General features: G+C 36.4%; 1 protein-coding gene across 1 annotated transcript in view; it reads right to left on the reverse strand.

Annotated features, from left to right (window-relative positions):
- Positions 1–4,350: 4,350 nt before the first annotated feature.
- Positions 4,351–27,558, reverse strand: part of SPAG6 (sperm associated antigen 6) — a 73,918-nt gene continuing 50,710 nt past the window's right edge. The window contains 4 exon segments of the mRNA XM_007454166.1: positions 4,351–4,667; positions 18,541–18,686; positions 20,580–20,696; positions 27,390–27,558. The exon segment at positions 27,390–27,558 is cut by the window's right edge and continues 2 nt beyond it. Of these exon segments, the coding sequence (XP_007454228.1) occupies positions 4,598–4,667; positions 18,541–18,686; positions 20,580–20,696; positions 27,390–27,558 (502 nt within the window). The 3' untranslated portion in view covers positions 4,351–4,597.

The following is a 27,558-nucleotide window of genomic DNA, read 5'->3' on the forward strand; positions in this document are numbered from 1 at the left end:
TCTGATTTTTTTTTTTAATTGCCGGTGCTGGCATGAATGAAATATAGAATGATTCATCCAATGAGAATTTTGAATGCTGGTAGAAAACTGTACAGAAAATCCAGGTGAGTTGAAGGAGAAAGAGATCAGGGACTTGTGAGGAAAATGCAATCAGAAAACAAAAAGAGAGGTTCTATGAACGCAGGCAAACAAACATAGCAGGTTTGAACTCTAAAGCCTGCTAAAGGCCAGTGACAGATGACACCAGGACGGGAGAAGAGCCAAGGGTGAGAAGTTTCTAAGCTGACTGTTAAATAGATGTAACTCACTGATGAGAGTGCCCATGTGGGATTTTAATTACTCAGACATCTGTTTAGCGAAGTGTATAGTAAATAGGGATCAAATACAGAGATCAAATTATGTGGGGAAGAGAGTGGAGATGACATTCATGACTCAGAAAGGAGAGCTATCAGTCAGGGGAAAATCAATCCCGGCTTTACATCTCACCAACAGAGAAGCAATTATTTTAGATGTGGGGCTGGTTAGCATCCTAGGTCATGAATTTAATTAAATAACCCTCGAGTGGCAGAAAACAGAACAAACCACTGTATTTAACTGTCAGTAAGACAGGCTGCAAATCAATGGTCCAAATTCCTCCTCTTCCCCCTCCCTCCTTACAGCTGTCAGTGACAAACAAGGTAAAAAAGAAGCTAATAGTTGATGTAACAACATGGACGGACTTGGAGGGCATTATGTGAAATAAGTCAGACAGAGAAAGACAAATACTGTATGATATCACTTATATGTGGAATATTAAAAAAATAAAGAAATAAATACAACAAAACAGAAACAGACTCACAGATATAGTAGTTACCAGTGGGAAGAGGGAAGGGAGGAGGGGCAAGTTAGGGGTAGGGAATTAAGAAGCACAAATTACCATGTATAAAACAAATAAGCTACAAGGATATATTGTACAGTCAGGGAAGATAGCCAATATTTTATAATAACTTTAAATGGAGTATAATCTATAAAATTATTGAATCTCTATGTTGTACACCTGAAACTAATATAACACTCTAAATCAACTATACAATTAAAAAAATAATTAAAATAAAAGCCAGTTTAAACCTAAAAAAAGTCCAAAGTGCCTTAACCAATGGGTAAATGTAATAGTTACAATTAGGACTGTCATTTGATCCTTTTAATCTCTGAAACAGACGAGCTACAAACAGGTATTTTCTATACAGTGAATTTTGTGGCAAAATAAGCCACAGTACACACAAGCCTCAACATTTGCTAGCACCTAACTTAAAGTTAAGATAATCTGAAAACACAACAAACAAATCCTTCATGCTTTCAAGGTCATTTTCTAAATTTGACATCTTAGATTGGAGATGGCCTTACCCAGGAATTTAAGGTCAGGGTTTATGAATTTAAGGAAAGGGCTGGAGATCTAAAAACACGACAAATCCTTCATTCTTTCAAGGTTAGTTTCTAAACTTGACATCTTGGATTGGAGATGGCCTCACCCAGGAATTTAAGGTCAGGGTTTATGTTAAGCAGGACCTCAAATCAAGTTTAGAAACTAGCAAATCTTTAATCTTGTCTTTAAGGGGATAGTTTGAGAGAAAAGGTTAGAAAAACAGGTCAACCTCCTGTAACTATGAGGTTGTCATTTGTTTTTACATACTGAATGAAATATGCCTGTTTGGTGTTCAGTGTCTTGTGCCTATTTTATTCCCTGTGTCTGGGCAAATGTGTTTATATTAGAAAACTCCATGAGGGCAGGAAATTTAGCTTTTCTTTATAATAAATCATCTGGAATAAACTCCACTGATCTAAGAGTATGGGGCCTGGTGTGCCCAACTGCCGGCCAAAATGTGTAATCTGTCACTGACTGTCAGATTGCCCATAAATCACATATTGGTTTGCACAGAAGAGTTTACAAAATTGTTACATGCATCATTGCAAGTTATCTTCATAGGCATCTTATGAGTCTGCTGAGCAAGTATTATCACCTTTACTATTTGACATGATCAGAACCCAAACTTTCACCGTCTCCTTTCAGGTACCACTGATACACAACAGGTGAACTGAATTAATAATAAGGTTCAACCAATAATAAGATTCAACCATTCTATTCCTGAAATGATAAAAATAAACTGTTGTTCATGTAAGCTAAATGAGATATCCTAATGATAGTTGAATTTTAAATAAACTGCAGGGGGTGGGGAGGGGAAACAGAGGATTGGAATTGACAAAACCAGGAGTGAAAGTAACAAAGAATACCATCAGTGAGAGACACTATTTTTCCTCTAGCACAAATAGAAAATATTTTTTTTAAAGTCTCATAATAGGGCTTCCCTGGTGGCACAGTGGTAGAGAGTCCGCCTGCCGATGCAGGGGACACGGGTTCGTGCCCCGGTCCGGGAAGATCCCACATGCTGCGGAGCAGCTAGGCCCGTGAGCCATGGCCGCTGAGCCTGCGCGTCTGGAGCCTTTGCTCCGTAACAGGAGAGGCCACAACAGTGAGAGGCCTGCGTACCGCAAAAAAAAAAAAAAAAAAAGTCTCATAATAGACTTTGCAAAGAATAAAAAAAGCTTCATTTTGCTTTAAGTGTTTTATGTCAAGAAACATTTCATAGCATATATTTTCCAAATTGCGTATGAACAACTTAAAGCACCCATTCAAATTCCACTAAATATTTTTATTTTTCTTAGCTTAAAACTATTTGATAAGTATGAAATGATTTAAGAAGTGAAAAATTTCAAATACAACATACAATAGCAAGAAATACATAATAGGAAATTCACCATTCCCATAACATTTGAGGAGGTCTTATAGCAGATGGACTAATTTCTGTCATTATTAATGAAGAAAGATGGAAACCACCTTTATTTTCTCATTTTGTTAAAAGGTTCATAAGAGAAGCTGGGCAGGCAGGAAGGAGAGAAAGGGAAGCTACAAAACTGAGGATAAAGATTACGTTTTCTTATGCAATGGATCTAAGAGATTACTGCAAGGAAACAAAATAGGCCCTTTTCAAAAAAAACTGCAGGCAATTCTAGACTGATACAAGGCAAAAAGAAATGGGGTAATCTTGGGTATGATGAAATTTAAAAATATACAACAAAGCTATGTACTGTTAGGAAATGATGACAGAGATGAATTCAGAAAATACCAAAAATAAATGGGTAGGTTTCTTTTGAGAGGGGGAAAAAAAAAAGAGTCTGAGAAGGAAACCTGAAGGCCAACCAGACTGGAAACAGTGTGTCCAAGGGGCTCTCTGGTTACCATTTACTTCCTCTCCAGGCCTCCAGGGGAGATCACTGTAAAGAATGTCCTTTAGATTAAAAAAAAAACACAGTTGCCAACTAACCAAGAATCCTGAGTCTAATCGCATATTCCCCAAGGTCAGAAACACTACATAGGACAAATGAAAAGGACAGTTCTAGTACTGTTTTTATTTAAAATTTTATCACAACTCCCTCTTACCCTCCTTTCAGCCCCGTCTGTGAAAATGTAAAGTCTGAGTCAGACAGTATTCTTTTCAAATTTTTCCTTAAATCCCTGAAAATCTGACTTTTGAAACCTGGGAATGTGAAGCTAGGACAAGGGAACACTGAGGACCCATTTTATTTGCTTGCTTCCTTGTTTATTCATGAGCAGGGCTAGACTAAGAAGAAACCTTTCAATGAAAATGGAAAGCATGCCTGCAATAGTATAGTGCTTAATATTGACTTCTACCCTGTCCAGCCCCAGGAAAGGTAAGGAACAGTTTAGGTAGGGTAAGAAGAGGTTTAGGAAGCTTAGGATGAAGAGGAGACTTCCTAAATTTCAGGAAAACCTGGCAGGTTATCGATAGATTCCATGTGTTCGGCTAACACATCTGTGTGACCAGCATCAGTATGTCTTTCAAATGCCCTGTACTTTGTCATCAGTGTCTTCTTTTAGCTAGTACTTCCCTTGGATATCCTACTGTGGAATTTGCAAGGCCAGCCTTCCTTGCCTGTGCCTGTGAGGAACTGGCAAAATAATTAAGAGATTTTTTTTTTTGTGGTATGCAGGTCTCTAACTGTTGTGGCCTCTCCCGTTGCGGAACACAGGCTCTGGACGCGCAGGCTCAGCGGCCATGGCTCACAGGCTCAGCCGCTCCGCGGCATGTGGGATCTTCCTGGACCGGGGCACGAACCCGTGTCCTCTGCATCGGCAGGTGGACTCTCAACCACTGCGCCACCAAAGAAGCCCATAATTAAGAGTTTTTGAACACCATCTTTCATCTGCATCTAGTTGGAAGGGCGTGTGTGTGTGTGTGTGTGTGTGTGTGTGTGTGTGTGTGTGTGTGTGGTCTTTAATGGAACAATAACTAATGCCTTAGATCCTTTAATGTCTTAAAATTTTACCTTTAGAGCATATCCTATGCAAATGACCATGAATAGTTCCTCATACATTCAAGCCACTAATTTTTAAAGTATTCCATAAATTTAGAAAATATCCAAAGGTTTTTCACAGTGAATAAATCTAGAATGTATTTAGTTCAAATATTTAGAAAGAGCTTTAACAACTGTCATTCATAAATACCCTGCTGTGAATTCGAGCATAAAAATGTCACTTTTCTCATTTAGTAAGTGGTTGATAGCTGTCCACTCTCTGCAGAAGTATATCTGAATATCCAGGGGAATAATACCTGAAAAAGAAAATTTTCTATTAGATCTTTGTGAAAAGATTTGGCACAGTAGGCAAAAAAGATTTAATATATTTATCTGAAATAATTCTCTGAGTGAAACCTCTAATACACTGACCAGTTATGCTCCAGGAATGCTTTGTGCATGAGGGTAGAGTTGATCAAGGAAGAGAACGACAGCTCACAAGACTGCCAGATAAACAGCAAACATTGAAGGGATATCAATGCAATGGCAAAGAAGGTGTATTTTCAAAGCCAGGAACTTGGATCCAGTAACAGTATTTTATTAAAGAGACTTTGTTTTCATTATGTCAAGTGACTGATGTTGCTTTCATGATCATAGCTAATGGGTTTTTTTTGTAAGTTAGACAACACAGTGTATCATTACTAATCAACTTCCGCATTCTTACTGCCCTACAGATTATTCTCAACGTATGATTTTTTTTTATTAATTAATTAATTTATTTATTTTTGGCTGCATTGGGTCTTCGTTGCTGCACGTGGACTTTCTCTAGCTGCGGCGAGCGGAAGCTACTCTTAATTTCGGTTCACGGGCTTCTCATTGCGGAGGTTTCTCTTGTTGCAAAGCGTGGGCCCTAGGTGCACGGGCTTCAGTAGTTGTGGCTTGCGGGCTCAGTAGTTGTGGCACATGGGCTTAGTTGCTCTGCGGCATGTGGGATCTTCCTGGACCAGAGCTCGAACCCATGACCCCTGCATTGGCAGGCTGATTCTCAAACCACTGTGCCACCAGGAAAGCCCTCAACATATGTTTTAATCAGATCTGGCTACCCATAAAAACAAAAATTTCTGGGAGTATAATTCACATTAAACAGCTGTTTAATAAATAGTTTACAAATACTTCATCATACTAACCTAGGAAATAAATCCTTTTCATTGGTTTTGGGCATCTATAGTACTATAAATTTACATTTATAAATTTATCATTTTATAAAATATATAGTATAAAAGTATTATATATATTGATTAATGCATTGTGAGATGCTTCATATACCATGAAAAGAATTTATATGCATATAAAAGTATGTCAAATAAAATTTGGCAGACATTCTAGAATACACTAAATGGATAAAAAAAATCTAGTAAGTATAATTTAAAATTTTCTAAAACATTCAAAATAATTAAACCTCCTAAGCTGTTTTCTCCAAATAAAACCTAATGTTCAAGACTTGCTTTATCCTTTGTTAATAATCTTTACTTATCCTCAGATGCTTGACTTAAAAACTCATAATTTATATTACATTAACTTCTTCCACAATTTGTCAAGTTAACATGGATAAAACTGTGTTTTCTCAACAGTGCGCTTATAGGCAGTCATAGATAAACAGATACATACATGCATACATAAAGAGCTACCTTAAAGAATGTATCTCCACCAAAGGCCTCCTACCCTTGAAAAAAATTGTCCCTCAACAGTGAGTCTCTTCAAAGTATTCCTAAACCGAGGAAGTTACAACTGTTCCTCTCTGAGTTAGTCACAAATTTTAAGCAGGCTTCACCTTCCTGGGTCTTATAAATGTGTTAGACATGAGATAGGTACTTTTTATAGAAATGGTAGAAAGTGGATTTAGAAAAACCAAAACTTTAAAAATTGTGCTGTTTCATATGGTAGCCACTAGCTACATGTAGTTATCGACCCCTAGAAATATGACTGAGGAACTGAATTTTTATATTTAATTTTAATTAAAAATAGTAATAACTGATATTCAATTAGTTATTAGAAAAATTTTAGGTGTGCTTGGAACAACCTGTGAATCTACTTTTTCAACTGTAAACTTTATACCATCTAAATACAGATCATGTATTTCCAATGAAATTTAATATCTGAATTGAGATGCACTAGAAGTGATAAAATACCCACCAGATTTCAAAAACTTAGTACAAAAAATGTAAAATAGCAGATTGATAATTTTTATACTGATTACAAATTGAAATTATAAAGCTTAGCTATATTGGGCTAACAAAAATATATCATTAATATTTATTTACCCTGTTTCATTTTACTTTTTAAAATGTGGCTACTAGAAAATTTTAAATGACATATGTGGCTCATATTATATTTCTGTTGGACAGTATTGCTTTAAAATAAAGGTCCCCAATAAATAAATAAGGACCTACCTATAATTCTTGAGGTTTTACCTGGCTAATTGCCAAGCTAATTGCCACTGTATACCTGTCTCTCCAAGGACCTCAGGGATGCCACAATCTCCAGGATTCCCCACGGGGAAGGAAATGTGCTCAGGACTTATACTTCTCACCCTCTCAGCAGGGGGTACATTTATCACTACATAACTTCTCATAAATGCATACAGACCACGTATGTATCTCAGGGTATGGACCCATAAATAAGTACATCAAGTTACACAGTAACTCTCAGAAATCCCATTCCAGCTAGAATCTGTCTGATGCTAAGGAATTCTTTTTTTTTTTTTTTTTTTGGTCTATTTTTATTTAAGGAAACTTCATACTGTTTTCCATAGTGGCTCCACCAATTTACATCCCCACCAACAGTACACGAGGGTTCCCTTTTCTGTACCCCGCTCTAGCATATATTATCTGTAGACTTTATTTTTTTTGATTCTTTGTACATTTATTTGTCTTCAGAATGTACTCCAAAAATGGAGTTATATTTAAAATATTGTGTTCTTAAATCACTTAAGATAATTACTTTTACGAACAATAAGAAAATAGTAAAATTGGCTTCTGTTTCTAAATTCTTAGGAATTGCTGGGATTTTTTTCTATTTGATTTAATTTTATTTTTAATATTTTTAATTTTTTTTTAATTTAATTTAATTTAATTTATTTTTTTTTTGCGGTACGTGGGCCTCTCACTGTTGTGGCCTCTCCCGTTGCGGAGCACAGGCTCCGGACGCGCAAGCTCAGCAGCCATGGCTCATGGGCCCAGCCGCTTCGCAGCATGTGGGATCTTCCCGGACTGGGGCACGAACCCGTGTCCCCTATATCGGCAGGCGGACTCTCAACCACTGCACAACCAGGGAAGCCCTAATTTTATCTTTTTATACAGCAGGTTCTTATTAGTCCTCAATTTAATACACATCAGTGTATACATGTCAATCCCAATCGCTCAATTCATCACACCACCACCAACACCACCCTGCCGCTTTCCCCGCTTGGTGTCCATACGTTTGTTCTCTACATCTATGTCTCAATTTCTGCCCTGCAAACCCGTTTACCTGTACCATTATTCTAGGTTCCACATATATGCATTAATATACGATAGTTGTTTTTCTCTTTCTAACTTAACTTCACTCTGTATGACAGTCTCTAGATCCATCCACATCTCAACAAATGACCCAATTTCATTCCTTTTCATGGCTGAGTAATATTCCATTGTATATATGTACCACTTCTTCTTTATCCATTCATCTGTCGATGGGCATTTAGGTTGCTTCCATGACCTGCTTATTGTAAATAGTGCTGCAGTGAACACTGGGGTGCATGTGTCTTTTTGAATTATGGTTTTCTCTGGGTATATGCCCAGTAGTGGGATTGCTGGAGCATATGGTAATTCAATTTTTAGTGTTTTAAGGAACCTCCATACTGTTCTCCATAGTGGCTGTATCAATTTTCATTTCCACCAACAGTGCAGAGGGTTTCCCTTTTCTCTACACCCTCTCCAGCATTTGTTGTTTGTAGATTTTCTGATGATGCCCATTCTAACGGGTGTGAGGTGATACCTCATTGTAGTTTTGATTTGCATTTCTCTAATAATTAGTGATGTTGAGCAGCTTTTCATGTGCTTCTTGGCCATCTGTATGTCTTCTTTGGAGAAATGTCTATTTAGGTCTTCTGCCCATTTTTGGATTGGGTTGTTCAGTTTTTTAATATTGAGTTGCATGAGCTGTTTATATATTTTGGAGATTAATCTTTTGTCTGTTGATTCATTTGCAAATATTTTCTCCCATTCTAAGGGTTGTCTTTTCATCTTGTTTATGGTATCCTTTGCTGTGCAAAAGCTTTGAAGTTTCATTAGGTCCCATTTGCTTATTTTTGTTTTTATTTCCATGACTCTAGAAGGTGGATCAAAAAAGATCTTGCTGTGATTTATGTCAAAGAGTGTTCTTCCTATGTTTTCCTCTAAGAGTTTTATAGTGTCCGGTATTACATTTAGGTCTCAAATCCATTTTGAGTTTATTTTTGTGTATGGTGTTAGGGAGTGTTCTAATTTCATTCTTTTACATGTAGCTGTCCAGTTTTCCCAGCACCACTTACTGAAGAGACTGTCTTTTCTCCATTGTATATCCTTGCCTCCTTTGTCATAGATTAGTTGACCATAGGTGCATGGGTTTATCTCTGGGCTTTCTATCTTGTTCCACTGATCTATGTTTCTGTTTTTGTGCCAGTACCATATTTTCTTGATTACTGTAGCTTTATAGTAGAGTCTGAAGTCAAGGAGTCTGATTCCTCCAGCTCTGTTTTTTTCCCTCAAGACTGCTTTGGTTATTTGGGGTCTTTTGTGTCTCCATACAAATTTTAAGATTTTTTTCTTCTAGTTCCGTAAAAAATGCCATTGGTAATTTGATAGGGATTGCATTGAATCTGTAGATTGCTGTGGGTAGTATAGTCATTTTCACAAAATTGATTCTTCCAATCCAAGAACATGTTATATCTCTCCATCTGTTGGTATCATCTTTAATTTCTTTCATCAGTGTCTTATATTTTTCTGCATACAGGTGTTTTGTCTCCCTAGGTAGGTTTATTCCTAGGTATTTTATTCTTTTTGTTGCAATGGTAAACGGGAGGGTTTCCTTAATTTCTCTTTCAGATTTTTCATCATTAGTGTATAGGAATGCAAGAGATTTCTGTGCATTAATTTCATATCCTGCAACTTTACCAAATTCATTGATTAGCTCTAGTAGTTTTCTGGTGGCATCTTTAGGATTCTCTATGTATAGTATCATGTCATCTGCAAACAGTGACAGCTTTACTTCTTCTTTTCTAATTTGTATTCCTCTTATTTCTTTTTCTTCTCCGATTGCCATGGCTAGGACTTCCAAAACTATGTTGAATAACAGTGGTGAGAGTGGACATCCTTGTCTCATTCCTGATCTTAGAGGAAATGCTTTCATTTTTTCACCATTGAGAATGATGGTTGCAGGGGGTTTGTCATATATGGCCTTTATTATGTGGAGGTAGGTTCCCTCTATGCCCACTTTCTGGAGACTTTTTATCATAAATCAGTGTTGAATTTTGTCAAAAGCTTTTTCTGCATCTATTAAAAGGATCATATGGTTTTTTTGGGTTTTTTTTTGCGGTACGCGGGACTCTCACTGTTGCGGCCTCTCCCGTTGCGGAGCGCAGGCTCCAGACGCGCAGGCTCAGTGGCCATGGCTCATGGGCCTAGCCGCTCCGCGGCATGTGGGATTTTCCCAGACCGGGGCACGAACCCGCATCCCCTGCATCAGCAGGCGGACTCTCAACCACTGCGCCACCAGGGAAGCCCCGATCATATGGTTTTTATTCTTCAATTTGTCAATATGGTGTATCACATTGATTGATTTGCATACAGTGAAGAATGCTTGCATCCCTGGGATAAATCCCACTTGATCATGGTGTATGATCCTTTTAATGTGCTGTTGGATTCTGTTTGCTAGTATTTTGTTGAGGATTTTTGCATCTATATTCATCAGTGATATTGGTCTGTAATTTTCTTTTTTTGTAGTATCTTTGTCTGGTTTTGGTATCAGGGTTGGTGGCCTCAGAATGAGTTTGGGAGCTTTCCTTCCTTTGCAATTTTTTGAAAGAGTTTGAGATGGATGGCTGTTAGGTTGTCTCTAAATATTTGATAGAATTCACCTGTGAAGCCATCTGGTCCTGGACTTTGGTTTGTCGCGGGCCTCTCTCTGTCGCAGCCTCTCCCGTTGCAGAGCACAGGCTCCGGACATGCAGGCTCAGTGGCCATGGCTCACAGGCCCAGCCGCTCCACGGCATGGTGTATCTCCCCGGACCGGGACATGACCCCGTGTCCGCTGCACCAGCAGGTGGACTCTCAACCACTGCGCCACCAGGGAAGCCCTGTTGGAAGATTTTTAATCACAGTTTCAATTTCATTACTTGTGATTGGTCTGTTCATATTTTCTATTTAGCCCTTGTTCAGTCTTGGAAGGTTATACCTTTCTAAGAATTTGTCCATTTCTTCTAGATTGTCCATTTTATTGGCATAGAGTTGCTTGTAGTAGTCTCTTAGGATGCTTTATATTTCCGCGGTGTCTGTTGTAACTTCTCCTTTTTCAATTCCAATTTTATTGATTTGAGTCCTCTCCCTCTTTTTCTTGATGAGTCTGGCTAATGGTTTATCAATTTTGTTTATCTTCTCAAAGAACCAGCTTTTAGTTTTATTGATCTTTGCTACTTTTTTCTTTGTTTCTATTTAATTTATTTCTGCTCTGATCTTTATGATTTCTTTCCTTCTGCTAACTTTGGGTTTTGTTTGTTCTTCTTTCTCTAGTTCCTTTAGGTGTATGGTTAGATTGTTTATTTGAGATTTTTCTTGTTTCTTGAGGTAGGCTTGTATAGCTATAAACTTCCTTCTTAGAACTGCTTTTGCTGCATCCCATGGGTTTGGGATCATTGTGTTTTCATAGTCATTTGTCTATAGGTATTTTTTGATTTCCTCTTTGATTTCTTCAGTGATCTCTTGGTTATTTAGTAATATATTGTTTAGCCTAGTTTAGTTTTTTACGTTTTTTTCCCTGTAATTAATTTCTAATCTCATAGATTAGAGCTGTGGTCAGAAAAGATGCTTGATATGATTTCAATGTTCTTAAATTTACTGAGGCTTGATTTGTGACCCAAGATGTGATCTATCGTGGAGAATGTTCCGTGCGCACTTGAGAAGAAAGTGTAATCTGCTGGTTTTGGATGGAATGTCCTATAAATATCAATTAAATCTATCTGGTCTATTGTGTCATTTAAAGCTCTGTTTCCTTATTTATTTTCATTTTGGATGATCTTTCCATTGGTGTAAGTGAGGTGTTAAAGTCCCCCACTATTACTGTGTTACTGTTGACTTCCTCTTTTAGAGCTGTTAGCAATTGCCTTATGGACTGAGGTGATCCTACGTTGGGTGCATATATATTTATAATTGTTGTATCTTCTTCTTGGATTGATCCCTTGATCACTATGTAGTGTCCTTCCTTGTCTCTTATAACATTCTTTATTTTAAAGTCTATTTTATCTGATATGAGTATTGCTACTCCAGCTTTCTTTTGATTTCCGTTTGCATGGAATATCTTTTTCCATCCCCTCACTTTCAGTCTGAATGTGTCTCTAGGTCTGAAGTGGGTCTCTTGTAGGCAGCATATATATGGGTCTTGTTTTTGTATCCATTCAGCGAGCCTGTGTCTTTTGGTTGGAGTATTTAATCCATTCATGTTTAAGGTAATTATCAATATGTATGTTCCTATGACCATTTTCTTAATTGTTTTGGGTTTGTTTTTGTAGGTCCTTTTCTTCCCTTGTGTTTTCCACTTAGAGAAATTCCTTTAGCATTTGTTGTAGAGCTGGTTTGGTGGTGCTGAATTCTCTTAGCTTTTGGTTGTCTGTAAAGCTTTTGATTTCTCCATCGAATCTGAATGAGATCCTTGCCGGGTAGAGTAATCTTGGTTGTAGGTTGTTCCCTTTCATCACTTTAAGTATATCATGCCACTCCCTTCTGGCTTGTAGAGTTTCTGCTGAGAAATCAGCTGTTAACCTTATGGGAGTCCCCTTGTATGTTATTTGTCATTTTTCCCTTGCTGCTTTCAATAATTTTTCTTTGTCTTTAACTTTTGCCAATTTGATTACTATGTGTCTTGGCGTGTTTCTCCTTGGGTGTATCCTGTATGGGACTCTCTGCACTTCCTGGACTTTGGTGGCTATTTCCTTTCCCATGTTAGGGAAGTTTTTGACTATAGTCTCTTCAAATATTTTCTCTGGTCCTTTCTCTCTCTCTTCTCCTTCTGGGACCCCTATAATGCGAATGTTGTTGTGTTTAATGTTGTCCCAGAGGTTTCTTAGGCTATCTTAATTTCTTTTCATTCTTTTCTCTTTATTCTGTTCCGCAGCAGTGAATTCCACCATTCTGTCTTCCAGGTCACTTATCCGTTCTTCTGCCTCAGTTATTCTGTTATTGATTCCTTCTAGTGTAGTTTTCATTTCAGTTATTGTATTGTTTATCTCTGTTTGTTTGTTCTTTAATTCTTCTAGGTCTTTGTTAAACATTTATTGCATCTTCTCGATCTTTGCCTCCATTCTTTTTCCGAGGTCCTGGTTTACCTTCACTATCATTATTCTGAATTCTTTTTCTGGAAGGTTGCCTATCTCCACTTCATTTAGTTGTTTTTCTGGGATTTTATCTTGTTCCTTCATCTGGTACATAGCCCTCTGCCTTTTCATCTTGTCTATCTTTCTGTGAATGTGATTTTTGTTCCACAGGCTGCAGGATTGTAGTTCTTCTTGCTTTTGCTGTCTGTCCTTTGGTCGCTAAGGAATTCAAAAGCAGCTTCTCATCAGGAAAAAGTTTGGAATCCCTACCTTAGCAATTAAAAGCAATTTAAACCTAATCAGAACAATCTTTATTTATGTCTTTTATACTTGCAAAAATGAAACAAATATTTGCTTGCTATGCATTTATCATCAAAACAAATAGTGAAAAAATGATAAGTGGCCATGTGCTGCTACATAAGTTTCTCCAGTATTATTATAATGTTAAATTTGATCTAGCTAATAATGTGACTTAACATGGATAGAAAAAAGAACAATAATAATATGCCTTGGTGTAGGTGTGTTTGGGTTCATCTTGTTTGGGACCCTCCTGTACCTGAATATCTGTTTCCTTGGTGTTGGGAAAGCTGGACAGCCACATGTAAATCAATAAGGTTAGAACACTCCCTCAAATTATACATAAAAAGAAACTGGAAATGGCTCAAAGACTTAAATATAAGACATGGCACCATAAAACTCCTAGAAGAGAACATAGGCAAAACGTTTTCTGACATAAATTGTAGCGATGTTTTCTAAGGTCAGTCTCCCAAGGCAATAGAAATAAAAGCAACAATAAACAAATGGGACCTAATCAAACTTATAAGGTTCTGTAAGCAAAGGTAACTGTATACAAAATGAAAAGTCTATGGACTGGGAGAAAACATTTGTAAACAATGCGACCAACAAGGGCTTAATTTCCAAAATATACAAACAGCTCATATAACTCAATAACAAAAAAACAAAAAACCCAATCAAAAAATGGGCAGAACACCTCAATAGACATTTTCCAAAGATAACACACAGATGTCCGACAGGCACATGAAAAGATGTTCAACACTGCTAATTATTAGAGAAATGCAACTAAAAACTACAATGAGATATCACCACATATTGGTCAGAATGGCCATCATTAAAAAGTCTACAAATAACAAATGCTGGAGAGAGTATGGAGAAAAAATCCTCCTACATTGTTGATGGGAATGTAAATTGGTGCAGCCACTGTGGAAAACAGCATGGAGGTTCCTTAAAAACTAAAAATAGAGTGCCATACGATCCAGCAATAACACTCCTGGGCATATATCCAGACAAAACTATAATCTGAAAAGATACATACACCCCAATATTCATAGAAGCACTATTTACAGTAGCCAAGACATGGAAGCAACCTAAATGTCCATTGACAGATGAACAGATAAAGATTTAGTATACACACACACACACACACACACACACACACACACACAATGGAATACTACTCAACCATATAAAAGAATGAAATGATGCCATTTGCAGCAACATGGATGGACCTAGAGATTATCATACTAAGTGAAGTAAGCCAGAAAGGGAAAGACAAATACCTTATGATATCACTTACATGTGGAATCTAAAATATGATACAAATGAACTTATTTACAAAACAGAAACAGACTCACAGACATAGAAAACAAACTTATGGTTACCAGAGCGGGGAAGGGGATGGGGAAGGGATAAATTCAGAGTTCGAGATTAGCAGATACAAACTACTATATATGAAATAGATAAACAACAAGGTCCTACTGTATAGCACAGGGAACTATATTCAATATCCTGTAATAAACCATAATGGAAAAGAATATGAAAAAGAATATCTGAATATATCTGAATATATATATATGAATCACTTTGCTGTACACCAGAAACTAACACAACATGTGTAAATGTGAAAACTGTATTTCAACTTTAAAAAAAAGAAAAAGAAAAAAAGAACAAGAAGAGGGGTGCCCACTGAGGACAATAACAGATATTTACTGAATTGAATTCTTCCTATCTGTAAACCCTGTGGCTAATCCTAATAGCCTCTCACTTAATCCTAATAGCAACTCTGTGAAGTAGGTAATTATTCACATTTTACAGATGAGAAAACTGGTTAAGAGGGTTAAGTAATATCTTCAAAGTCACAGTTAGCAAGTCGTTTGGACTGAGATAGGAACTTAGATCTGTTTGATACCTAAGTCCGAGCTTTTAGCCATACTCCTCATGAAAGAACCAAAATGAACCTCCAAAAAAGAACTGGAAATGCCTTTCCTCTGGCTATCACCGTATTTCTTCCTGGCCTTTAAGAATATAGGGGAGTTAACTCATCCTAGACACATGTAGAATTTAGGTTACTGTAATAGCTGTTATCACACCAGAAATGTGCTGAACGGAAGACTGTATGCATGCCTTGCACCCCAGTTTAGGGAGAGATCCAGAAGACAACAGCTGTGGAGTGGCCCAGGATTAGAATTTATGTCTTCTAACGTCTCGTCCTGGGCGCCTTCTCTCTCATCATACCAACCACCTTTATTAAACATTTTTAAAGATTACTAAAATTAGAAGGCAATGTGAAATAAATGTTTAGGCTAAAAACAGCTGAGGGAATGTATCCACTGATAATCTGTCTTATAAAGAAAAATTCTAAAATAGTCTCCAAGTCATTTTTGAGAATTATGATAGCAAAAATTAAACAATTTTGAGATTATATTTGTCTGCTTTCATAGGAAGGTAACTTTTCAGAGATTTCTATAAAACTCCTCTAAGTTCTATAGAGCCCAATGCTTTAAAAAATATATGTCAGAAACCTGAAAAAGTTAGCCAGCTAACCAAAATTCTTCATGATAATTAGCCAGTTTACAAAATGAAATCCCAGATCCCAGAATATGAGAAGTGGAAAGTTTACAATGGTATTTTGACAAAGAACCAGGTCAAATTCTAACATGACAGAGATTTTTATTTCCCCTGGTGCCCTGTGAACTAATCCTAGAAATTAGTGGAAAGAAGACTTCTATTCAAGAAAGCACCTTACCATTGGTTAATTCTAATAGGTCACTCTTGGGGGACCAGTTAGTTCACTTTTTCCATTTTTCTATAATTCTGTTTATGTTAGAAAATTGCATAGAAAGTTATTTTAAACATATAAAATAGCATTCTTCCTGAAGGGACATACATTCCATGCACAAAAATTAACTTTATTTTCTCCATAAAAGGTTTTCATATTTCCTTCATTTAGTGGGTTCACACATATTTATATGTTATACAACCTTTTTGGTATGTTATTTTATTTATATATTATACATAGTATATACACATGTTATGATATACTACTCCTTTGATGTATTTTATATATATTAATATTTTCAAAGCTAATTTATTGGAACTCTTTTGATCAAGAAGTTCTCATAAACCTCCCCAAAGTGAATGAACTTGTACACCTCTGGAAAGAATTTACTGGCAGAGTATATGTGAATATAAAACAAATTTCAATCTTAAAATTATTTTCATGCTTTTAAAATCAATGTTACCATATGTATTAAAAACCACTGATATTAAATAGGAAGCATACTCCCAGAGTAATGGAAATAAAAACAAAAATTAACAAATGGGACCTAATTAAACTCAAAAGCTTTTGCACATCAAAGGAAACCATAAACAAGATGAAAAGACAACTCACAGATTGGGAGAAAATATTTGCAAATGATGTGACCAACAAAGGATTAGTCTCCAAAACTTATAAACAGCTCATGTGGCTTAATATCATCAAAACAAACAACCCCAGTCAAAAAATGGGCGGAAGACCTAAATAGACATTTCTCCAGAGATGACACACAGATAGCCAAGAAGCACATGAAAAGATGTTCAACATCACTAATTATGAGAGAAATGCAAATCAAAACTACAATGAGACATCACCTCACACCAGTCAGAATGGCTATCATCAAAAAATCCACAAACTGTGCTGTAGAGGGTGTGGAGAAAAGGGGACCCTCCTACACCGTTGGTGGGAATGTAAATTGGTACAGCCACTATGGAGAACAGTCTGGAAGTTCCTTAAAAAACTAAAAATAGAACTACCATATGACCCAGCAATCCCACTCCTGACCATATATCCAGAGAAAAACATGGTCCAAAAGGATATATGCACCCCAGTGTTCACTGCAGCACTGTTTACAACAGCCAAGACATGGAAGCAACCTAAATGTCCATTAACAGAGGAATGGATAAAGAAGAAGTGGTACATATATACAATGGAATATTACTCAGCCATTAAAAAGAATGAAATAATGCCATTTGCAGCAACATGGACCAAGCTAGAGATTGTCATACTGAGTGAAGTTAAGTCAGACAGAGAAAGAGAAATATCGTATGATATCACTTATATGTGGAATCTAAGAAGAAATGACACAAATGAACTTATTTACAAAACAGAAACAGACTCACAGACTTAGAGAATGAACTTATGGTTACCAGGGGGGAAGGGTGAGGGGAAGGGATAGTTAGGGAGTTTGTGACTGACATGTAAACACTGCTGTATTTAAAATGGATAACCAACAAGGACCTACTGTATAGCACAGGGAGCTCTGCTTAATATTATGTAACAACCTAAATGGGAAAAGAATTTGAAGAAGAATAGATACATGTATATGTATAACTGAATCACTTTGCTGTACACCTGAAACTGTCACAACACTGTTAATCAACTATATGGCAATAAAAAATAAAAAGTTTAAAAAATAAATAAATAAATTGAAGAAAAATAAATAAATAGGAAGAATAGTTTACATAACATATAAATTATAACAAATTTTAAAAATTGGAATTTGTAATCTCTAACATTAAGAGAAAATAAGAAATGAGTGTAGTATTAGAAAAATATAGATAAATATAGCCTTTAATTCTGCATGCTTTGTGGACATTTTTCAAGATTCAGTTGCTTAATAATTCTATCTGTACTTGGTAACTTTGTTTTGATTTATTTGTGGTTTAGTGGTATAGTTCTCTTTTAGGCTTACAGGGACTGAGGCTTAGGTTTAATGCTCTGAAACCAACCTCATTAAAAAAATTAATCTTGAGAAAAGCTTCCTGCTACATTACTATGAAGCATCTGCATTTCATAAAAAACATTATTTATTTAATTTTTTCAAATATAGATAGTAACTTTCTTTTTGCCATTCAACATCTCTTTCTTATTTGTAATACTCTCACCGATATGAATGGAGCTTAAGGCAGAGAAATAATATGCAGGGAACTATGAAAATCAGACTCTTTCTAAATCAGGTTCATATTAAAGATTGTTACTTTACTTTGAACTCTGTATTTGGGTACTCTTTAGTAAAGCATGTATTAAATTAGTACAGAAATATCTCAAATGGCATTCCAGTTTGATGTGGAAATGTATGTGTCAATCAGAACATTTAATTTGAGGGATAAAAGAGATCAAGAGAGAAGTAGAAGTATACACTGGTCTTATGTGCTATTTCAAAGTCCATATTTTGACACAGTAGATATAAAATCTAGGTTTGAGAACAGAAAAACTACATTATAACTTTGACCTTCACAAAGTCCATTTTTCCCACCTTACTATTTCTTCTGGGTAACAGTTGTTAATACTGTTGATGTATTCTTGAAGGAGAGATCCAGGTTCTGCTATTATCTCTTGAATCTTTTTAAGTCCACCACTTGTTACAAAAAGTCGTCGAGCTTTGCTATCATGTGGCAGCACCTTGAAAAGTGAAGCACATAAAAATGTCAGCTTTTCTTTTCCAAGTTGGATTTTTACTACTAAAGAGCAATAATATATCTGAGGAAATGTATAAGAGAATTTATGTCCAATATACCTGTAACATAATGAGCCTAAATTTGCTGATCATTGGAAGTAAAATGCAGCCTTTTCAGAAATTTCTTAACTTTTTATGTTGTGGAGATGGAATAAAGGCAATGAACAGGAGCAAAGATAATGGAGAGCCACTCATATACATACAAGGTAAAGCAGTATCCGTTCTTCTCTTATACAAATTGAAGGTCTCTCCAAGCTCCTTAACAAGGCACCGAGGGCCTTCTGTGACTCAGGTCCTAAATACCTCTCCAGCGTCCTTCCCTACCAACCTCTATGCTAAATTTTATTTCGATAATCTCAAAGGGTGTGTCCAAACCATTTCTTGCCTTTGCCTATGCTGTTTCCTCTTCCTAGAATACCCTTCCACCCTCCACACACCTCCCCCATTACTTGGCTCACTCTTGCTTATCGTTTTTTTTTTTGCAACACCACGTTCCCCAACCAGGGGTCGAACCAGTGCCCCCTGCAGTGGAAACTGGACCATCAGGAAACTCCCACTCTTGCTTATGTTTTAAGTCTCAGCTCAGACGTCACCTCCTTTAAGAAACTTTCTCTGCGATACCCCTATTCTGTTTTCCCAGGATGAGTTGGGTACTTTTCTTCTCTCATGGAATTCTGTTAAACCCCTATCTGTGCACTTGCCACATAATTTTTTTTTTTTTTTTCGCGGTACACGGGCCTCTCACTGTTGTGGCCTCTCCCGTTGCGGAGCACAGCCTCCAGACGCGCAGGCTCAGCGGCCATGGCTCACAGGCCCAGCCGCTCCATGGTATGTGGGATCTTCCCGGACCAGGGCACGAACCCGTGTCCCCTGAATCAGTAGGCGGACTCTCAACCACTGCGCCACCAGGGAAGCCCTAAGCTAAACTCTTTATATATAACATCTCATTAACCTTTACGATGACCCTATAAATAGGTTCTTTTATTAACCCCATTTATGGGTAATCACACTAAGGTTTAGAGAGGTCAAGACTTGCTAAAGGCATTGCTGCTGGTAAATGGGGAATCCAGGCACCCCAGCTCCAGAGCCTTGGCTCAGGGCCACAGTGGGATACTAATTCCAAAGACCCTGTTTTCTTAAACCCAACCTCCTGAACACAGTTGATAGTTTAGGGTCCCCCTCCTGGCCATCCACAGCTGTGAGAATGCACTCACTCTCTCTCAGCCTCTGCTTTCAGCAGTCAGTCCCACTGGCTGAGCCCCTTCCAGCAGCTTGACCTTCCTACCTTACTACATTGAATCTGCAGTGGTCTAATATGACAGCCACGTTTGTTAAAACTGTTCACAGAATAAGTCAATACACTCCAAGTGACTGTCTCAAAGCATCTCCAGTAAAGTGCATGCACGTTGCAAAAAATATTTCAGTGACTCAGAGACCTTTTTCCTTTTCTTTATAAGATCTTTGCAGTGTTCCCAGATGAGTGAAACTAACAGACACTGGGAAAATTACCAAAAGTTACTTCTCAGTATAAATTATCTGCACTATGAGGTTTTTATATGTTGACTCTTTACTCTCCAAGAACATAAAAAAGACAGTACAGAGGCTGTGAGGAAAATGTGAGGAAGAAGAAAGTGTGAATTATTTATGTGTGAATTTTATTAGCTTATGTTAACTTTATTAACCTATTTTACCTTCCGTGTCAATATGATAGGTGAAAGTTAAGTAGTAAAACCCTGCCCCCATCTTACAGAAGAAAACATTGACCCAGCAGAAGCAACAAGTTAATACCCCATTTCAATTTTCTTCCCCCACTTCTAGGCTAAGAGAGCATGTCTTACCTTACTGAACTGTCCAACCACATACTTCAGAATATTGGGAGGAGCATCATACAGAAATGGCTCAAGAGCTGGTAAATAGGTGCATTTTTGTAGGATATTCTTTATGGCTTTTTTACTCTATTGAAATACAAAGCAAAATACATACCAAAGTAAGTACTCAATGAAAGCTTGACAAGAATTAATGTCTTGTGTTCCTGGAATTTGAAAATGAAATGAAGAGCTTGTGATGAACCTAACTGCTGTTGGTGACAAGGTCTACCAGCAGGATAGCGGAGATCACATCCACTGTACTATGCAGACAGCCTTACTCCAATTCTAACAGTTCCAAGTTGGTGACAGACTGCCAACTTATTAATCAAGAACTCTAATGACACTAGAAATCCACTGAGCTTCACTATCCTTCATCAAGAAATATACTTGATTTTTGACTATAAACTTCTAGATCAGGATGTATATCATGATTAATAATCAGTTATATTACCCAGCATGAAAGAAATATTAGTATATTAGTTAATTAAGATTTTGTTTACTTGTCAATTTCTGGGTTTAAGATTTTTTTAACAACATTATTGAGATATAATTTACATACCATAAATTCACTCATTTTAAAATCCATGTATTTTTTGTAAATTTACAGAGCTGTGCAACCATCACCACAATCTAATTTTAGAACATTTTCATCATCCCAAAAGAAACATTGTGCCCGTTTATAGTTACATTCTTATGGGTGTAAAGTAATATCTCATTATGGTTTTGATTTGCATTTCTATAGTCACTAATGATGTTGAACATCTTTTCATGTGCTGATTGATCATTTGTTGGTGAAATGTCTATTCAGATCTTTTACCCATATTTTAGTTGGGTTGCCCTCTTATTATTGAGTTGTAAGAGCTCTTTATATATTTTGAATACAAGTCCTTGCTTGAATATATGATTTGCAAGTAATTTTTCCAAGTCTGTGGCTTGTCTTTTCATTTTCTCAGTGATGTCTTCAGAAGCGTACAAGTTTTTCATTTTGATGAAACCTAATTTATCAATGTTTTCTTTTATTAATTGTGCTTTAAGTGTCACTTCTAAGAAATCAATGCCTAATCCAAGGTTAAAAAGATTTACTTCTATATTTTCTTCTAAGAGTTTTATAGTCTTAATTCTTATATTTAGACCTATTATCCATTTTTAGTTAATTCTGGTATATGGTATGAGACATGGGTCCAAATTAATATTTTTGTCTGAGGATATAATAATTATCCTAGTACAGTTTGCTGAAAAGACTATCCTTTTAACATTAAATTGCCTTGGCACCTTTGTGAAAAATCATTTGACCATAAAAGGGCCTATTTCAGATTTTCAATTCAATTACTACATTGGTATATATGCCTTTCTGTAAGCAAGTACCACACTATCTTGATTCCTGTAGCTTTATAATAAATTTTGAAGTTGGGCAGTGTAAGTCTTTCTTTTCCAAGATTGTTTTGGCTAGTCTGAGTCCTTTGCATTTCCATATGAATTTTAGGATCAGCTTCTCAACTTCTGGGGGGAAAAAAGCCAGCTGGGATTTTGACAGGAATTGTATTGAATATGTAGATGGTTTTCACAATATTGAATTGCCATTTTAACAATATTGAATCTTCCAATCTGTGAACATGGAATGTCTCTTCATTTATTCAGATCTTCTTTAGTTTTTTCCAGCAATGTTTTATAGTTTTCAGTGTACAAGTCTTATACTTCTTTTGTTAAATTGATTCCTAAGTATTTTATTTTTTTGATGCTATTGTGAATGAAACTATTTTCTTAACTCCATATTTGAATTACTCATTACTAAGATATGGAAATACAATTGATTTTTATATTGATCTTATACCTAGTGATTTTGTTGAACTCTTATTAGTTCTAGTATTTGTGTATGTGTGTGTCTGTGTGTATTCCTTAGGATTTTCTACATATAAGATCACATATTTTGGATTTAAAATGTATAAGCCTTTAGAAAATGTGCCTTATATTTGGTTATTTATGGCTGTGAGCAAAATAAAATTTTTCCTACAACTTCATTCTGTGAATTGTACAGAAGTTACATGGGGTCAACAAACCCTTTTATTTACCTAATTCAGGAAATCAAGTAATGTGTTACTTTGAAATAATGAATAAGGGATTATGAATTTTGCTAAATGTCAGAGCATTTAGTAGCTAGTGCTTATCCTTAGACATATATAATACATAATGATGTGAGGGAAGGAGTCATGGGCTATCTACTTAGGGCAACTTGAGTTTGAGCCTGGTTTTCCTATGAACTAGCATAGCATCTACAGTTCTACATTCACTAATTTTTCTGATATTTCTAAAACTGACTTCAGCCACACTGATCAAAGCTACTGTAAAAACCACAGTAAGTGACTAGCAATACTTTTTTTTTTATCTCAACAACACACATAAGCTGTAGTAATTAACAAAATACAACTGTCAATTCTAGGCAAACGCTTGGTGCCACTTCACTTGTTTTTCACAGAAAATGAAAGGAGTAACAAAAAATTATTCACTGTTGCTTTCCTTAATGAATGATCTCTAATGAAAACTGCTTAAAATGAAAAATGTTTCTTATTCAAAAGTTAATTTTATTCTGAAAGCATTCTGACCCAAAGAGCTATAGTTATTTAAATGAGGGGGGCACATAGGAGTAAATCTTCATGACCTTGTGTTAGGCAAAGTCTTCTCAGATATAGCTCCAAAAGCACAAGCAGCAAAAGAAGAAAAATAGACTGAACTTCATTAAAACTTTTTTTCAAAATGTGCTCTAAACAATACCATCAATAAAGTGATAAGACAATCCACAGAATGGGAGAAAATATTTGTAAATCATATATCTGATAAGGATTTGTATCCAGAAATATATAAAGAACTCTTACAACTCAATAATAAAAAGATAAATAGCCCAATTTAAAAATGGGCAAAGGGTCTGATTAGACATTTCTCCAAAGACGATATACAAATGGCCAATAAGCACATGAAACGATTTTCAGCATCATTAGCCATCAAGGAAATGCAAATCGAAACCATAATGTGATACCAATTCACACCCACTAGGATGGCTATAATAAAAAACAAAGACAATAACAAGTGATGGCAAAGATGTGGAAAAATTAGAACCCTCATACATTGCTGGTGGGAATGTAAAATGGTACAGGCACATTGGAAAACAGTTTGGCAGTTCCTCAAAATGTCAAAAAGAGTTATCATATGACCTAGCAAATTCCATTCCTAGGTACATACCCAAGAGAAATGGAAACATACGTCCACACAAAACTTGCACAATAATGTTCATAGCAGCATTATTTATAACAGTGAAAGAGTAGAAACAACCCAATGTCTAAGCAGTGAACAGAAAAATAAAATGTGGTATATATCAATACAATGGAATATTATTTGGCAATTAAAAGGAACAAAATATTGATATATGCTACGACATGGATGAACCTTGAAACTTTAAGTGAGAGAAGCCAGGCACAAAAGGCCACGTATATTGTATGGTTCCATCTAAATGAACTGTCCAGAAGAGGCAAATCCCCAAAGACAGATAGTAAATTAATGGTTGCCTGGGGCTAAACAGGAAGGATATGGAGTGACTGCTAATGGGAGAATGAAAATGTTCTAAAATTAGACTGTGGTGATGTTTGCACCTGTGAAGATACTAAAACCATTGAATTGTATAGTTTAAACGGGTAAATTATATGGTATATGAGTTATATTTCAATAAAGCTGCTAAAAATAAAGGGGAACAACCAAGACAATAAGAATACAATAATTAAATCAAATAATTATCTTAGAAATAGTTTTATAACTATTTGAATAGTTTTATAACCATCCAAATGCCAAACTAAGATGATACATTTCGATATGATACCTCTGAATAAAAACAAATGAAAATGTAGGTGCCTGAATATTATCAAAATATATGTAGGTAAGCTGATTATATAAAAGATATATATATTTTTCAGTTTTTAGAAGGTATTTGAAACTACATAGGTGTATAGACAGTAAGGCTATGTGAAAATGTGCAAGAAATTCCAAGAGGCTGCTCCTTGGCTCTCTCTCATGGATCAGAACCAATTAGAGAATGCTTACAGAAGCTGACATGCCTTTGGGACAAAATGAACTTCAACATGGCCTTATAATTTGAAAACTGCCACAGAGTAACAAATGAGAAACACCATTAGACAGTTCCTAAAGCTCTTGGATACATTTTCCCTACTGAGATAGTGTCACATCAAACAGATTTGGACTTTCGCTCTAAAGCCTTTAAAACAACAACTGATAGAATCCAAGAGACCTTGGGGAAGAAAAAAAAAAGGAATGATTAAGTCCCTACAATAAGAAAATATCTGGATGGATTTAAAGCCTTGGAAAGATTGTTGACAGGATAATGATTGATAAATCACTTTTAATTTAATACCCACTGTATTTCCTGAAAGTAAATATTATATTAAATAAGGGCAGAAGGAATCTTCTATTAGTAAACCTAAATGTTTTAATAAAACCACCTTTATTAAACTAATACAAGATAAAAATTATCTGACTTCAAAAAGTAAAGTTATCAAACTTATTTTACTCTGGTGATATTTATACAATATAATAACTCATTAAAAACCAAGTTATATAAACTTGGTGGCATGTAAATAGTATATAGTGCTCCCTCGGAGACTATTTGCAAGGGTTTCTCAAACTATAATTACTATTGACTCCACTATTCATTATTCATGCTCTAGCTGATGTATTCTTTTATTTCCCTGGATTACTAGAGGTAAGGGTGGGAAGGATGAGAAGTGAGGAGGAGGGAGGAGGGAAGAGGAGGAAGTGGGGAAGGGGAGAGGGAAGAGGGAGGAAGAAAGACAATTATGATAATGGGTTAAAGAAATATGCCACAAAAAGAGAACTACATACAGAGGTTAAAATTACATGTAGGGGGCTTCCCTGGTGGCGCAGTGGTTGAGAGTCCGTCTGCCAATGCAGGGGACACGGGTTCGTGCCCCGGTCCGGGAGGATCCCATGTGCCGCAGAGTGGCTGGGCCCGTGAGCCATGGCCACTGAGCCTGGGCGGCCGGAGCCTGTGCTCCGCAGCAGGAGAGGCCACAGCAGTGAGAGGCCCGCGTACCGCAAAAAGCAAAACAAACAAAAAAAACATAAAAAAAAAAAAAATTACATGTAGGGCTTCCGTGGTGGCGCAGTGGTTAAGAATCTGCCTGCCAATGCAGGGGACATGGGTTCGAGCCCTGGTCCAGGAAGATCCCACATGCTGCGGAGCAACTAAGCCCATGGGCCACAAGTACTGAGCCTGTGCTCTAGAGCCCATGAGCCACAACTATTGAGCCCTCATGCCACAACTACTGAAGCCCGTGTGCCTAGAGCCCATGCTCCACAACAAAGAGGAGTCACCATAGTGAGAAGCCCACCCACCGCAATGAAGAGTAGCCCCTGCTCACCGCAACTAGAGAAAGCCTGCGCATAGCAATGAAGACCCAATGCAGCCAAAAATAAATACATTTTAAAAAATAAAATAAAATAAAATAAAAGTATATCTATGTAAATCAGATGTACGCAGACAACTCAAAACTGGAAATGGAGCTGTGGTTTCTCACCAGAAAGTCAAAGAATCACACAATTGTTAAACAGGAAAAGACCTTAGCACATTGTCAATCTTACTCTCTACCAAGCATTGCCAAGGAATGGAGTCAACATTGGAGACAAGTAAGGGAAAAGCCCTAAATCTATTAAATCATTGCTTTGATCTAGAAAGTCTTATAAAAACAGAAAAAGCATTAATCTTAGAAATCAACTTCCCCCAATGAATCTGTAGAGAAAAAAAACAGGTAAACATAACCAAAACAACATAAACTCACTTTTATAAAATTTATAAACCAAATAAATGACTCACGACATCGCTTTCAGAGTCTCTCAACTGTAAGTTCAAGCAGACTTCCTGCCTCGCCAGAGCATCTAAAGTTGTTCCAGCAAATGTGCTTTCCTATTTGTTACTTTAGTGTTTTAATTAAAATTTAAAAGTAATTTAATTTACTGTTATTTTGATTGTCTTTTCTGTGTACTTCTCTCAATCCAAGTCAATTCTGAAAGCTGCTTTCCAAAAGTTACATGTTTTCCTAACAGGGAGTATGCTGGGAAGCATTTTTCTTTCTCTGAAATTCTAAAATTATTTTACAAACCCATCCTACTTTATATTCATGTTTTATGAATCATTTCAGTAGCTAGTAACAATTTTTTTAGAAATCTTGATTTTTTTTAAATGCATGATTTAAAAATGTTTAATTTAGTGAATCTTACAGTCATTTTTCCTTTAAGGAACAAATATAAGACATAATTAAAAGATCAGGCAGACTTGGAGTTAGGAGAGGTAGCTCATGCTTCAGGAACACCTTGGGAAAGCAGCTTAAATTTCTTTAGACTCAATTTTTTAATGTAAAATGGACTAAAGTACCCTCTGGTCAATTCCACCTCCAAAATCCTATTATTCAATAACCTATTTCATAAGAAAAGTCAATAGAAATGTAGAAGGCAACAACCAGACATTCATTTTACAAACAACTTTGTACCTACAGAGAACTTTCTTTAAAATATATCACTGATTTTTAGAGACAAGGGTAACTCATTTTCAAAGAGTCACCGCACTTCTGATAAATTTATTTCTTGACTCAGAAAAGCAATATTGTCCGTGATGAAAATTAAAACATTTTAATTTACACATTTTAAAGAATGAGTCAAAATCTAACAAATCCTCATTAAAACAGTCAAGAATCAAGCACTTACTTTCATTTGAAGATCCTCAGAACTTTCGGTCGACATGTACAAAGAAAGCAGGACAGGCAAAGAGTTTGTGACCGCGACAGCCCGGGCGTGCTCCGGAGTGTGCCTCCCAATCTGTCCCAAGGCCCAGGCAGCAGCAGCCTTAATATGATCTTCTGGCTCTTCCGCCAAG

The sequence above is a fragment of the Lipotes vexillifer genome, unplaced genomic scaffold (assembly GCF_000442215.2).
Source record: "Lipotes vexillifer unplaced genomic scaffold, Lipotes_vexillifer_v1.1 scaffold316, whole genome shotgun sequence".
In the NCBI taxonomy this organism is placed as follows: Eukaryota; Metazoa; Chordata; class Mammalia; order Artiodactyla; family Lipotidae; genus Lipotes; species Lipotes vexillifer.